This window comes from Apostichopus japonicus, chromosome 4, assembly GCF_037975245.1.
Source record: "Apostichopus japonicus isolate 1M-3 chromosome 4, ASM3797524v1, whole genome shotgun sequence".
NCBI classification, from domain to species: Eukaryota; Metazoa; Echinodermata; class Holothuroidea; order Aspidochirotida; family Stichopodidae; genus Apostichopus; species Apostichopus japonicus.
Genome location: NC_092564.1, coordinates 7,550,244 through 7,566,807, shown reverse-complemented (window position 1 = coordinate 7,566,807; position 16,564 = coordinate 7,550,244). Strand labels below are relative to the sequence as shown.

The window sequence follows — 16,564 nt, the reverse complement described above, 5'->3', positions numbered from 1 at the left end:
GCGCCCCCCAGCCCCCCCGGTTCCTACGCCCTTGACGCCAAATATACTCTACATAAATGCCCGTACATGCATGACGATATCTTTATACAGACACAGTGCAACTTTCCCACCCATGCTCTTCGGAAATATGCTACGTGATCTTAACACAATATATGACGTGTACAGTAGGTAGGCTAGATATGGCACACGTGTAGGCTCTGTATAACCCAACAACAGGTTCGCCATATTGAAAATTATTAAAACTCTAAATGAAGCAAAAATGAAACAAACCTATAAAGGCCATCTCTAATAAATAACCACCGAATTGGTGTCACTCCATTCATATATAATAACAAGATTTTAGGAAAAACTAACAGTGTACATATTGGTGTTCTATTCACCAAACCTATACATCCCTCCTACAATGTACATATTGGTGTTCTATTCACCAAACCTATACATCTCTCCTACAATGTACATATTGGTGTTCTATTCACCAAACCAAACCTATACATCTCTCCTATTGTGTACAGATTGGTTGTTCTTCGTTATTTTGCCTCAAGTTTTGGAACAACCAAATTTGCTGTTCAGGCAACTAAAAAGTAAGACCAACCACAAATCCCCCTAATAATTTTTCCCTGGCACAATATCTCAAAAAATGCAGCTTTTAAACTAAAAAATTGATATGCAGATCTGCAACTTTTGGAGTATAAGAACCTGTTTGAAATCTGTGGAGGTCAAAGGTCAAAGAGGTCAATAGGTAAGAATGATCACACCAGTGATCATGTGAGCTGTTACTTAAAGTACTATGGACACCTAGCCAATTTGCCCCATATCAGCATATTTGTTGTGTGTGATAAAATCTCATTCAAAAGCTGTTGGAATTTTTCGAGAAGCTCTTTTGGTTTCCAAGATACACTCATTTGAAGTTTTGATAAATCTGAGAAACTCATTAAATATGTGGATTGTTGCGCTCATCAAACTTCTCTTATTCTAGCCCTTAATTAAGTTAACCCCCTAGTTGTACAAGCCCACACATATCATTTAAAGAATGTGATGTTCCTCTTTTCAAATAAGACAAGAAAAATTTTCAAAAAATTTCCCTAGGCCCACAAACCTGTGTTTAGTGTCCTTGAAAAAAAGGAACAGCATAACAGAAAATGAGGCAGTCACTCCCTGTACATCATCAATGTGCGTAATTAGCTTATGTTCATTCTTAAGTAAAACTAAAATTGAGAAAAGACTTCTGTTATGAATTTTGATCCCCATGAGTTGCAGCTATTTTCATGATCTCTAATGCCTATTAGAGTGATTAGGAAAATGTTGTTCATAGATGTCCGTAGACCTTTATTTTCACCAGGAAAATCTCTCTTGTAATTTCAAAGGAGTATCAAGGCAAGCCACATCTTTCTATCTCGGTCTGGGGGTGTCTACCTAAGTGGTTTCCGCACCGCTATCAGCATGATACGAGAAGGTCAAAGGTTACGAGCAATACACGATTTTCCAGCCAACACTGTCCAGAACCTTCACTGGCTGGCACCAGAGACCTTAGAACAGGTACTTGCAGCATTGACTCCAGAAAGGGGGAACTGAAAGCCAGGTCGGGCTCCCGGGATAATTATGTCACGTGGTCCCCTTTTTGAAGTCTCTATTTTTCCCTAGGCATAATATGTAAATAAAGATACATTAATTTATACCATATTCGTCTCAGGGCCTGAGGGTTATCAGGCCTGCCTATGTTAGGTGTAAAAAACGTTTAAGGCACACTGGATGCAGAGTTTAGATTAACGTTTTCCTTGAATACTGAAAATGAGTCACACAATTTGATGGTGAAACCTATTGACCAACCGTGCCATGCACATCAAGCCTTGAAGCTGGAGTAAGTACTGGAGCTTTTTCCAGCCCAGTTTATCTATCGTGCGGACGTACACTAGTGACATTTTATTTTGGCCCCCACGTTACTGGTAAGACGGAACCAAATAGGAAGATCAAGTTGAAAACCTCACTCCAACCCTTGCCTTATCTAAGATTAAAATATGTGTGTTTTGTATTTTCTTAAGTAAAAAGTACATTATATATGTATATCTCATATATATATATAGATATAGATATATATATAGATATATATATATATGAGATATATATATAGATATATATATATAGATATCTATATAGATATCTATATATATGTTACATATTGAGAGATTTAAAGTGCTGATAATATGTGTGTGTTTTTTTTTTAACAATCTTCACTGTATGTGATATATATATGCAGTTGAAATTTTGTTTCAGTTTTGTTCAGTTCTCGCAGGTTGTTGTTTCTATGTCTAATTCATTTTGCTTTGTTGGTTTCAAGAATTTACTGGGCTATGACTCAAGATCTGACATATACAGTTTGGGCATCACAGCGTGCGAACTTGCTAATGGATGCATTCCATTCTCTGATATGGTGCCCATGAAGGTAAATTCATATTTTTTTAAGCATGTTTAGAAATCGGCATATACTTTTCTTTTGTCTTTCGGTATTGAATGGCTGGCATTGCTGGTGTTCATAAAAAAAATTTGTGAAAGAAATAGTCTGTGGTTGTATTCTGTCTTAGTCCTGGCTTTATGCTGGCCCAGTAGGTACATTAGAGATAAATTTATATTAATAGTCATACTTTTGAATTAAATCTGTTGATATTTCCAATAAACATGTTGATACTCAAGCACTTTTGACATGTATAAAAATGTTAAAAAATGTTGTCATTGAAAAATTGGAATTTTTGAATAAAAAATACACATGTAATGAAGAATATTAGGGGGAAAAGAAGTAGAAATTTCAAGGTAACAATTTTAATATTAATGTCCTTTTTGAGTCACTGTGCTTTCTTAGTACAGCAGGTTTCGATTTCTTATATTTTATTCGAAGCAAACTTGTTGTAAACGAGTGCTAAACAGTTTTCTGAAATTATGTACTGAAATTACTTTTGAAATTATTAACTTTTTAGATATATCAATTATGTAAATGTATAAAGGGTAAAATATGAATAGTATATATATATATATATATATATATATATATAGGAGAGTTTAGCAATGGTTATTTCTCCACCCAGCTATAAAGTACCAAATCGATCCATATGTGGATATGCCTACGGTAAAGGATACCATTGCCCTTTACTGGTTTCGAAAAACCAATGGGCGTATCATTTTGTACCCATAGCTTAGTAGGTAAAGGGCGTCTCCATACACAGTGCCAGACCTGTGTCAAATCTTGGTGAATGTTTTTTCATTTATCTTATTTTTCCAACGCATTGTCTTTCAAAATTTACATACTGATGATATCATATATATGTGTTATGTGTATTTATGTACATACACAAGTACATGTATACTTTTGAACTTAGATGTTACTGGAGAAAATAAACAGCACCACTCCTAAGCTGCTGGACAGCGTGACACTACGTGACAGCGAGGGCGACACCAGTGACAGTCAGACCAGAAGAGACAGTGGCATTGGGGGTAGCTCATATCCTACCCTTGGGAATGAACCAAACCCATACAACAGACAATTTTCGGCAGAATTTCACAATTTCATTGAAGTCTGTCTGAGGCACGATCCTAACAAGAGGTTGGATATCATCTTCCTTCTTTAGTAGTAACAAAAATTGATTTTGTCAGGGCACAATATTTCCAGTATATGGTATTGCAAGATGCTATACGAAAATGGTCAAGTTGCTCGTAATATTAGAATATTAAGATTTATAGCTGTTTTTTTCTACATAGCAACTATATAGTATTCAATGAGAGAGTGAATTATGATCCTTTAAAATTGCTTTACACAATTTGTTTTAATGAGTTACAGTAGTCACCTTCATGGAACAATAGTTACTCACATTTGTACATGGGATTTCAATGATTATTATTATTATTATTATTACACAAGATTTATATAGCGCCTTATTCAATTAAAAAATTGCTCTAAATCGCTTTACAGCAAAAGATAAAAAATTTGTCAAAAGTAAACACCTCCACCAGGCCTGTTAGCTTGACGAGGTATATGCTTAAAATCATAACCATTAGGAACAAGATTGCGTAATGTATGGTTGTCTGTTGGTTCCCTTAGCCATGTCTCAGTAATTGCTAGGACATCAATTTTCTCTGAGGAAACATAGTCGGCAACTGACACAGCTTTGTTTTTAACTGATCGAACATTAATCAAACAAACAGATAATGGTTGAGGATCAGGGCCCTTAGATTCATCTTTGCAATTGATTACAACAAGATTAATGCTAGTTACAGTTTTACTAGTCTGTGTGTGGCGATAAAATCTTGGACGTATCAAAGTTTGAATGAAACGGTCATCATTATCATTGATTTTGTAAGGAGCGCTTTGTAAGGAAGAAAGATCAACAAGATTGGTAAAATCCACTCCCCTCGACACAATAATGTTACTTACAGTTTTCTGTTGACAAGATCTAACATTGACCAAAGATAGAATAGGTCTTTTAAACCTGTAACCAGCTTTTGTTCCTCTCCTTGTTCGTTGCCTCCTTAAACGAAAGGTATCAACAAAAGGTCTTTTACATGGCTGAGTAGTCACAGATTCCTTTACCAGGTACCTTAAAGAATGGAGAACGCTACTAGAGTATGCAATGCGAAAAGCCATGGAAGTAAAGTGCATAGGCAGAATTTGCAATGATCCTTTGGAAGGCAATAGAAATATTCAAGATTATTCCAAAATCCAGCCACAACTTGCCAAAATTGAATAATCCAATAAACTCCAGGATGGTAACGCTAACAAGTATGAAAGTACATTACACAGAAAATGCTATCTTGATAGATAAATACGAAACTTTTACGAGTAAGATGTGTAGAGCTGCCATCAAATAGCGCTGCGTACACACAATTGATCCCAGGGCTTCTATCCCTCCTCTATAAAGTCCATATTTTGCCTCTGCCTCTGCCCCTCCCATAAAGATATAGACCGCTACCTAACTCAGTCAGGGAAAGTTTGAATTTACTATTATGTTTAAGGCTATAAGCTCATCTTGCATAGGGCATAAAGTTTCATTCATAGTCATTGTAGAATGCAAAAGAAATTGCATAGATACTAGCACCCACCCATGCACGGAGGAACAACCATGGCACCATGTAGAAATTACATAGATACTAGCACCCACCCATGCATGGTGGAACAACCATGGCACCATGTAGAAATTCAAAGGAAATTACATAGATACTAGCACCCACCCAAACATGGAGGAAAAGAACCATGGCACCATGTAGAATGCAGTTTAAGTAAGATTTGGAGTTTGTAAAGTGTTAAATAGGCAAAATGCATCTTACTGAGTGATTTGATTCAATGGTCCTGGTCACTTACAGATTGTGAAAAATATTACACATATCTTTTTTATTCTTTTTTTTTTTCTTTTAAATTTATTTCTAATTTAGACCCAGTGCAGCAGAGCTTCTCCAGCATGAATTCTTTAAGCAGGTGAAGAAAAAAACCACCCAAGAAGTATTATCATCAATGCTGCAATCTGTAAAGCCTGTATCCTACACACCTTGTAAGTCTTCTTTTCATGTAGGTCATAGCTCATTTGATAATCAATGGAGACCAAAGTCTGCAAACCTCCAAACACTTTGGATGAGCTTCATAGTCGCATGTAGATCAACCAGAACCCTACTACTATTTTTGTGTATGTCAAAGATAAGTCAAACTCAAGGGAGTTGGAAGTCTGAAAACCTTGTATTGACTTCACTCATTGTTTACCTGTCTCCTCACAACCTCAGCACTCTGACACTAACATGCCTAGAGAGAAGTGCTTATCTTTTAACACTGTGCACGCTCAATGACCCCGATCCCAACAGTCAGTGAACTTCCTTCTTATTCTAGCACCCGAAAGTGCATAGATTGTGTTTTTCGACTCAGGTTTTTCATCGGTTCAAATCCTATAGAAGTTTTGGTAATCAGCAAATCTCTTGATGTTCACTGAGGAGTAAGGTTAGCTCATCACTGGTTGATAGGTTATTTCTAACAATACACCTGGCAGACTATTGTAAAGTTACTACTGTAATTAGTATTGTTATACTGGTATGGAAAGAGCTGCAGCATTGAAACGCACCGTTTGATGAAGTTGAGCCAACGAATCGTATTATACTGGATTGTATTGGTAAAGCTGTATAGAGAGTTGCCAAAAGCAACGACACTTGGGCTTTTCTATTGTGATCAAAATTCATGCAACCTTCAAATGATTACCCTTTTTGCAACTCTGGATTCCTTTTTCTGTGACATCTAAAATATAAAATCATTTGATGTCTTCTTTTCTTTTGTTTTTATAGGTTATGTTTCTTCAACGGATGTAGCCAACTCAGTTAGAAACCTAGAGAGCATAAATCTATCTGATGAATGGGACTTTGATTGAAGGGAAAAAAGCAGTTTTTTTTATAATATGTGCTTGAAAAGTCCCATGTTTTTGTTTTTTGCCACGGTTTTTACGGCGAGATTACTACAAAACCAGTAACATTTACAAGTTTGAAAAGAGATCTGATGGTTTTCAAGATGATGTGATGTTGTCTGCTGTGATGGGACGGCTTGTTTGTGAAACAATTCTGAAAAGAACCAGTTTTAGTGCCAAAACTATTGTGTATAAGTGGATTATAAAAGGTTATAACTAAACGTCCAGTTTGCACAAAATTTATTCTTCTTATAGTACAGTTTATTTTGTAACATTTTGTGTTTCTTCTCATTTTCCATATTTTGTTTTGTTTTCCATTCTAAGTGACTCGAGAGTTTAAGTTTATCTGTTTGAAATAAAGTTGGGTAGTTGCCAGTTTGAGATGTAAGGAAGTATCCATTTAAGCAATGTGATAAACAAAAAATGAATATCACTTTTAATATATATTGGATTTAATAAAGGCAATGGACAGATTTAGTCAACATGAGAGTGAAGAGAGCATTGGTGTCGGCATATCTTGGGTCAGATTGGACTGCGCAATTTGTAGTTCATTCATACTTAGTAAAGATTCCTAAATCCTATTGGTCCATTCAGTTCAGCTGACCGTGGTTAATCCTGTGAGTAACGCACGGTAAAATTACGGGGCATCACTTTAATAAATCTTTGGTTATATGTAACCAAAAATGTTTTGTTTTATGATTTTTCCCCCACACAAATGGTAGTGTATGAATGAACGGGGTTAATCAACGGTCTAGGGTGCGTTACTCACATGATTAATGCACTCCGGTGTTAATGCTATCGCTGGATGCACTCAGGCTCCGCCCTCGTGCATCGCTTGCATTATCCCCCGATCGTGCATTAATCCTGTGAGAAACGCACGCTAGACCGTTGATTAATCCCTTATTTAAATATGGTACCTGAAAAATACAGAGGGAAAATTCCTTTTACTACTATAATACTGTCTTCACATCATTAGTTATTCTCAACATTCAATAAATGTAACAGTTTGTTAGTAACAGCAGCCAACATACTCCCAGAGCTTAACCCTTGACCTTTTATTATTGAATGACGGTGTTTATTAGATCATGCTCTTAAACAAACAGATTGAAGCGATAATTCCCCTTACAGACAATGTTACACTTTATATGTAAAACAAAACTATTCTACACTGTGAATTTAAAATCCCATCTCAGTATTCCGTCCCTAACTAAAGCTATAGTTGATTGAACGTAACCTTTTCGGGACTGGCATAATCCTTGAATCTTCCAGAGTAAATGGTCTGTAATGTCGTTAAGACAAATACTTTCCGAAAAAGCTTTTGCTCTCCCATTATAGTCTTCTTGTTGGTTTATCTTTGAAACCTGATACGGTTGGAATGTTTGCTTATCTGTCCAGAGTTCTCTGTGGTTTGAATTTAATTAGAATGTAACTTTCTTGCAGAAATATTGTTTTCATCTGTGACAAGAGAGCCAAATATTCTAAAGAAACAAATACCAACATTTCCAGCTGGATTGCCGTGATGGCATCATTCACTCTGGTGTTGTTATATGCATTAACAAAATATCACCAATTTAAAAAAAAAAAATGTTTTGACAAAAGGTTTAGGTTGTGACCAAAAGATGCAGGCATGTTGTCAGCATTTTTATAACTATTCTTTTCTATGATCAATTTCAGTCAGTTTGAATATTCATTGTCAGATATCATACTAATGGATGGCTAGAGGTTTCCCTTGGACATCCTAGTGTAGTGTTATAGGCTGTTTTACCATCCTTCTCCATTGAGAACTTAAAGGTCACCAGTATTGGCCCCAACTTGTAACACAATGAAAAGGTCCTGATTCTTCTCATTTGTTATAGACGTTCAAGGTGTGTTAGAACAGACAAATAAATAATGTGAAAAAAACTTCCAGCCTCCACTTTATATGCAGACACCCTATTAACCACTAGGCTATGGACGCTGATTGTATGTCCAGAGGTTCAAAACCGGTAAGGAAGGTTGTAATTCCACTGTAGGCGTTTGTCACCTGTATCGAACAATACTAGTTTCTGTTTTGGTGACATACTTGCCTTACTCTAGAGATCAAACAATGATGTTAACCAACTGAAAATAATTTGTGATTCCTAAAGCATATCGAAAGATATACTTTGAACAGACTTTGTTAAATGAAATGGAGGTGAATGACAAAGGCAAATGAATCTATACATAATTGAAATCGTAGTGAGTTGGAAAAAAAGAATATATATATATATTTTCCAATTCACTATGATTTTCATTTATATATATATATATATATTTTCCAACTCACTGCGATTTTCATTTATATATATATATATATATATATACATATATATATATATATATATATATATATATATATTTATATATATATATATATATATATATATATTTATATATATATATATATCAGTTTGGATACTTACGTATAGCATGTCAATAACATTTTTTGTTGAAATTTGATCATGGGTGACCATTATCTGAATTCAATCATGTTTGTTGGGCAATACTGATGACCTTCAGCAATATGCTAGCATGTGCTTAACACTTTAGCTTTTGATGTATTGAAAATTGGTCACAAAAGGGCTGGTGAAGGAAAAATTATAAGACACAAATCTTGCTGTCAGCTTATTATCACAAGTTAGGTTTAGAAAGTGCATTTCCATTAACAAAAGACCACATTTCATATGCATATATCCTTCACAGAGAAGCACATATCCTGTGGATATTTCCTAGGGAGGGTGTGGATAATTCGGGGTGTTGCTGTGTGTGTTGGATCTTATGAATAATGCAGGCCAAAAAATTATCAAGCTAGAATGCCGAGCATTCACACTCGCAATGTACGTTATTGTGCAGTCGGTTGTATTTACTTGCTAGTGAGACATATATACATTGATATGTATAAACACTTGATTTGTCCTTATCTGAAAGTATATACAGTGATGACAGTATGTTATATTACATATTTTGTTTTAACCAGGGTGCTGTTATGAAGTCCCTGGTAGGTACATGTCAGGAGTTCATCACATCAGGTAACAGCTCCCTGATCGCACAATAAATGGTCATAGAATGCGGATTGGACCTCTGCAGAGACTTTTCGTTTGCACATGGCTATAAGTGATGATAAGTTGGAAAATATTTGACCTGGTTGAATGGTTCAAAATCTGACTGAAAAATTGTTCAGTTTGTAATTACACATATGATAAATACATACAGTTTCCTCCCCCAAAATGAATATAAACTTCATTGGACTTGATGCATCCCCCCCCCCTACAGTATGTAGAATCAGAGCTACAGAACTCTTTGACAAATTGGTAGAAGTTCTCATTACAAATAAATATATCCAGATTTGACCTTCAAATGATTTTGTTCTTCGATATTTGAACAGTTAATACTTGGACGATACTTTAACATAATTGTAACTTTTTTTTATGTGCTCTTCTGAACAGATGATAACCCATTTTCATTTTAGTTTCAAAGAATTTGACACTAGGCTTCAAGTGCAACAAGGGATAATACAAAGAGAAAGAAAAGGAAGGAATTTGTGAAAGCAACGTATTTTGCATTGGTCCAGTCACCATGGCTTTGCATTTTTTCGTTGTTCATGCTCTGTTCAGTTCCTTGACGAAAAGTTGCATTTAGATTTACCTTTAAAAAATAAATCAGTAGTTTATTACATAAGCAAAGTCATGAAGGTTTTGTTTAGGTGATGACATCACAAACATCAGCTAATTGTTAACTCTTCAGCTTTCTTAGACATTCTAACTTCTAATTTGTTTTTACATTCAAAAAGTTATATAGGTAATGGTCACTTTTATTGGTCTTATTCATGTTCAAACTATTCAATAAATATTGTATTTAACACTGCACAACGTGTCAGCATTATGTTGAGCGTCAGATGGGTACTTTTGAAAGTACATTTGAAAGTACTTTTGAAACGCATACGCAAATTATTTCAGCATGCCAAACTTTCTGGACAAAGCTGATAATATGTGGAGGCCCAAAGAAAGTTTACTCACAGAATACACTTTGATTTCGTGTAGTATTATTATCATAATGAGTACCCTGGAAAAACAGTTTTAGATGGTTCAAGCCAATGCCTGTTTTTTTTCCTGACAGCCTGTCAAACAAACATGTCTGCTTTCATTCATTTGAGTGGTCTTGTTTTAATTTGTGATGTTTTAATGGAAACAATCGTTACGTGAATGTTTGGAAGCTTTCTGCTGCACAGCCGATGTTTCATTTCATATGCATAATGCATAAATAAGCATTTGGGTGCTTCTAGTTAGTGACGTTTATACCAGTTAGTCCAGTACAGAAAAAAATGGTGTCACACGAATTTTTATTCTACCTTTTATTTCTTCATCTGGATAGACAATTACTAAATTCCATCGTTCTTTTTTGTCGTTTCTGGTGGACTTATTTTCAAGGATCTAATATCTTTCCTAATATGGCCAACTATGTTAGCAACAAAATAATTCTTCCGATGCGTGGCGTTACCTGTACTGCCTTCTTTGGTTTTGGTTTTTAATTTTTCTTATATTAAAAGTAGAGGGTGGGGTCGTCACTCGGGTTCAGGGTACCTTATTGTTTTCTGTTCATCGCCGAACATGGCACCATCACATTGTCGCTTTAAATTTCAGCGCAAAAGTGTAACTTTAACAGCAAACACAACATGATCGGACAGTGATAAAGGTACTCAATTAGTCTCTTGGCAGAATTCTGGTCGGGGAATCATTAATGTTACTTTTTTTTTTTTTTGGTGTGATGTGGTTGACATGAATGGCACATGTATGTCTTGCCTCCTTTTGACTTCATGGAATGAGGCTTTGCTAATGCGAAAAAACAGCAGCAAAACTTGTAAGTGATAGTACCAGAAATTGTCGCCAATATACGTGTGGAGAATGTGAGGTAGGGACATGGGACAGGGGCAGGGTTGATAGAGAGTAAGAGGCAACGTTTTCATACAGAAGGAGCGACAGAGGGTCAGGCCTTCTGAGGTCCCTTGTGGGGTGGACCAGTGCTTCCATAGAGAAGATAATTGGGATATATAACGTATAATGGGAGAAGGGGTGAGGAAGGGAGTGCAGGGCAGTAAAATAGCCAGGTAATTTTTTTCTCAAATTACTTCGTCGAAGCCTCGACGCAACATGTCATATCAGTACCTGTAAACGTCAGTCGGTTAAACAGCACTAAGTTTGACGTTTCTTTTGAAGAGCACGATAGTTGAAAGAATTATATTTATTTCGTTTTTTCCCATTACTGTGAAAATCTTTCAAATTAAAAAAAAGAAGAAAAAAAGTCGACCTTAAAACGCGAAAACTCGCCTTATCCTGATCACCCATCACCCGTGCCTTTCCCTCACATCAATTTTTTTTATGCTATCCTTCAACCTGTTTTAAAGAAAGTGCACATATCAACAAACCGACATTTTGAAGTACTGATGAAGTTTATCACTACATCTTAATTGGACATTGGTAAGAATGACTATAAACATCCAGTATGGGTTTTGAGGTAGTATGGTGTACAAACAATTCCGTACTGTGATATTTCTCTCGCAAGGACTCCTTCCATTATTTTTATTTATTTATTATCTCATCGCTCCCGTATGGAGGATGATATATTGTAGTTCCTTTGCTAGTTGGGTTATACACAGTCATGTCAGTTGCCATAGCAACAGTTGCCATGGTAATGTTTAATTTTCCTGAGTAGATACTCTTGGGGTCACCCATGGTGGGCTACCGGAAGATGCATGACCGAGAGAGGAGTCAAAACATCAGTGAGCTTGTGTGCGTCCAATTTTGTGTCAAAAAGTCCTAAACTGCTGTGCCGATTGTCTTCAAAATTTGTGTGAAGAACCCCAAGGTGAACCATTGTGTCTCGCATACCCCGGAACCAAAGGTCAGGTCAAAGTTAGTTTTTTATTGTTTCTGTAACTCCAAGGGAAACGTCGAGTTGACGTAGAACCTTCACAGTTATAATGGAAATGGCAAGCAGTACTTTCCTCAGATTGCCAGATTGCGTAGCTAATATTTGTTCATTATTTATAAATTTTATTATAAATTTGTTCATTTGAAATCAGTGTTTCTTCCGATTAGATATGCAACCCCTTGGATTGCTTTCTTATTTATTTATTGAAGATTTTTCAATCATATGGAATTATTCAAAGTACGATCTTTGCCTAAGTTTGTCTGTATAGTTTATACTGTACGTTATAATACATCATGGAAGTAGAAAATTTCGCGATACAGAAGAAATAATGCACTGCATGCGTCAATACACACATTGTAATTAACTTCTTTACGGTATTAGGCATTAAGTCGAGTTCTTTATACTGAGCTTGGCTTCCCTATGCAAGCCAATACATCAGAATCCCTTTTGTTTGTTTCAAAAGTTGGTTGTTAACACAAAATATTTAATATGTATTTGTTATTAGAGACTATTTGTGCGCAGAAATTATTTTTTAACGTTCCACTTCAACGGTTTTTTAGATCTCTTGTGTTGCTTGTGTGCTGAATTAGTACAAATTGATGTTCAGCCACGGTGTTGTGATTCATTTAAAGTCTTTCCAAAGAAAGTTGGGTTTTATATGTTATCCTAACTTTAATATAGAGTACATATTCGATACTTGAAACGATGAAGAAGGTAATTTAAGTAATTTTTGGATTTGTAATCGGACTTACGTCTCTACTCGATTCAACATAATGGCAACGAATCATTTAGTCGCCGTTTTGATCCTTTGGCAATGTTTTCAGCTGACGATAGAGGCGGGATTTGATGACACCCGTAAGTATATCTTGGGCCAATCTTATCTCAGAGGAAAAATATATGCTTTCCTTGTATAAGAAGGTTATTTAAGTGTTAATGACAGAAGTGCGGATGGCTCTGCCATGATCAATTTCTTTGCCACAGTCGTTGAATAGGGGTCATAGTAAACTAAGTGAAAGTTTGATTAGGTTATGTACCAGGAATGTCATTATCCCACATTTATACCAATATCTAAGAGTTAATACGAAACATCAACCACAATGAAATAAAATATATATTCTCAGAACCGTGTGATTCAAGCGTGACAGACACATCTTGTGCGGCTTTGTAGCAGCTCAGGTCAAAAGGAAAGGAATGGCCTTTATTATAGGTTTTATTCTTTAATCATTGTGATGGTCAGGATAGTGCTGCATTTACATGCATGTATAGATTGGACTGGTACAGTAGTAACCGAGCACTACCCCCCCCCCCCCAATAAGGGCCGGATTTAAGTGCGAGGCCGCCGTGATATTCAACTATGCTGTAAAGAAACACTACACACCGCCGCAATGAGCATAACACAATAGTGCTATACTGCTTACTTACTGAGGTTGGGCATAGCAGCTTAAAGTTAAGTATGATTAATATGAAAGGAGCAGTTGTCCACTTAAGCAAGGGCGTAGGAACCGGGGGGCTGGGGGGCGCCAGCCCCCCCAGTGAAAAATGTGGGGGCGGAAGTATCATTCCGCCCCCCCCCCCCCCGCTCCGCAAGTCAGAAAACCCCTTTTTCATTTCCAAATGAGAAAAAATCTCATTTGGAGCACCAAATTGCATTTAAGGCCAGGTGAAAATGCAAAATTCTTTACAAAATGGAGTGGGAGTTGAAGTGTGCTATATTGCACCAAATTGCATCTGAGGCCACCTGGAAATGCAAAAAAATCCAAAGGGGAGAGGGACACCCCCTCCCCTTAGACCCCTCCCCCAGGCCGGCCATCAGTTTTCAGCCCCCCCACTCAAAAGTACCTTCCTACGCCACTGCACTTAAGGGTTACTGGCTGTAGGGATGGGGGATATGAGCAGTGCAGTTCCCACTTGAGGGCTACCGGCTGAGGGGTGGGGGATATAGGAGCAGTGAAGTTGTCCCACTCTATAGGGTTACAGTGTATAATCAGATTCAGTTCATTTACGCTCTTATTATGCTTTCGTTGAGGCGGATTTATTCGGTCATGAGACATTTCTTCGAACTTAAGCGCTGTTCTAAGAATTCTGTACAAATCCGAATTCGCAATCAACCTCAGAGAACCTCTCTTAGTTTTTAAAATGTTATGAATTATTTCTTAAATCAGACATGTTAGGGTGGTAATAGCGACTATCGAGCAACATCAATGACTAGACTACAGCTGCCGATTTAGGGTGTGTGTAGGGTGAGGGGTGATGGTGTGTGGGGGGGGGGGGATATTGCAGTTCTGTACGATATCGTTAAACAAAGGAAGATAGGTCTAGTCTACGTCTACTACTAACTACAGGTTACCGAACCCCTGTGTGTAGGTCTACAGACACGAAACCAAGAGGTGTATATTATGGATTATATATATATATATATATATATATATATATATATATATATATCCAAAAGGAAAAATGATACTTTCATTCCCAACTTTATTGCTTAAAACGTTAAATCAGTAACAAAATATTTGGAGCGTTATCACAGCTCTTCTTCAGTTGCAGGAATGAGATGAAAGAAACTAGACCTTATTCGGATTTAACTTAGCATAGATACTCATAAAAGAGAGATCTCTGTTGAGCCCATTGTTATGTGTATAGAGGCGTATAGTTGTTTTCAATTCCCGGTTGCTTCTTTCCTGTGCAGTTTTGAAGAAGCCATAGAGAATAACAAATTTCATGTCAGATAGGCTGTGATTAGGGAGATTAAAGTGTTCTGCAACAGGGAAACCTGGGTTGTTCTTACGGATGCTTAGTTTGTGGTTATTGAACCGAAGCCTGAACTTAGTGCTGGTTTCGCTACCAAATCTACCAGGTCTCAGAGTGGTGCCTGAGGCCCGGTGGAGGAAAGCGGGAGAGGGGTGGAGGTGTGCGCACACCAATCATCTCGGTTTGATGTTTCCACTATTAGGCTCATCACTGGGTGGGGGAGATTAGTTCGAACCAGCACTGATCTGATGTTGCGTGGTTGTCTATAGGCGATTACAGGGGGTGCTTTGAAAAGTTCAGCTATTGTGCATGGGGTCAGAACATAGAATATCCCATGCTTGTTTGATTTCATTGAAGAGGGGGCGAAGGGAGGGGTGGTAAGTGACAACGAGGGGTAGTCTATCAGAATCAGGTAGAAGCAGGTAGTCTATCAGAACTAGTATTGTTCGATACAGGTGACAAACGCCTACAGTGGAATTACGACCTTTCTTACCGGTTTCGAACCTCTGGCCATACAATCAGCGTCCATAGCGTAGGGTAAGGTTGTCCGCATATAAAGCGGGAGGCCCGGGTTCGTTTTATTACTGTTCTGGATTTTCCAACTCACTACAATTTCAAATATATATATATATATATATATATATATATATATATATATATATATAAATGATTATAGCATTATATGCGGACACCCTAATCAACTAGGCCGTTGATATTGATTGTATGTCGAGCGGTTCGAAACCAGCAAGGAAGGTTGTCATGCTAGTGTAGGTCCCTGCCACCTGTATCGAACGATGTTAGTTCTGTTTTGGTGACAACCCATCATTTGTGAATCCTGAGGCCTGATAGATGGATGGGTGGATGGATGGTTGGATCAACTTCATATAAGAAGAATTGCAAATTTGTCAACAGCCATTTACATCACACTGCTGGAGCCCACGGAAGTAGTCACTCCACCTCTTGATTACACAGTAACAGCGGTAGCATCACGCCAACCTTCAGCTGACATCGCTGTGGGTAAGTATTATGCAAAAATTGACGTCGCCTAGACTTATGTCCTCCAATAACTATACAGCCCAAATCACCCACCATTCATCTCACTTCTTTTGTTGAGTTTGTCTGAATGTAATTCCCACTAGGAACCTCAAGTTAAAACCGATTTATATAAAAGCTCACAAAATATATGAAACTAGTCTCTCTACATAGGGCAGGGGGTTCTCAACATATTTCTACGAGGGCCAGAGATACAGAAGGAAAAAAAGGGTCCAGAGAGAGTCCAAATCTCACTATTTCTGGATTGAGCAATGTGAGCAGGAAGGGTGCACATAACTAACGCACTGTTTACTGCATGTTTGTGGATTGATTGATTTTTCTCTGGTGGGATTGAATTCGGGACTGAAATCTTTTGCTGGCTTGATTTGGAAATTCTGAGGCAATGTTAGACT

At 37.1% G+C, this 16,564-nt stretch overlaps 2 protein-coding genes across 9 annotated transcripts in view; both read left to right on the top strand.

Moving 5' to 3' along the window:
* The window catches only part of LOC139966321 (STE20-related kinase adapter protein alpha-like), a 31,229-nt gene extending 24,325 nt beyond the window's left edge, over positions 1-6,904 (top strand). For both annotated transcript variants that reach the window (XM_071969199.1, XM_071969200.1), the window contains exons 8-12: positions 1,365-1,536; positions 2,336-2,440; positions 3,369-3,592; positions 5,416-5,531; positions 6,307-6,904. In XM_071969199.1, coding sequence (XP_071825300.1) covers positions 1,365-1,536; positions 2,336-2,440; positions 3,369-3,592; positions 5,416-5,531; positions 6,307-6,389 — 700 coding nt within the window. In that variant the 3' untranslated portion in view covers positions 6,390-6,904. The remainder of the gene's footprint in view (positions 1-1,364; positions 1,537-2,335; positions 2,441-3,368; positions 3,593-5,415; positions 5,532-6,306) is intronic.
* A 3,830-nt stretch (positions 6,905-10,734) lies between these two features.
* Positions 10,735-16,564, top strand: part of LOC139966319 (uncharacterized) — an 89,663-nt gene continuing 83,833 nt past the window's right edge. For all 7 annotated transcript variants that reach the window (XM_071969195.1, XM_071969193.1, XM_071969191.1 and 4 more), the window contains exons 1-2: positions 10,735-13,223; positions 16,032-16,136. In XM_071969195.1, the coding sequence (XP_071825296.1) occupies positions 13,142-13,223; positions 16,032-16,136 (187 nt within the window). In that variant the 5' untranslated portion in view covers positions 10,735-13,141. The remainder of the gene's footprint in view (positions 13,224-16,031; positions 16,137-16,564) is intronic.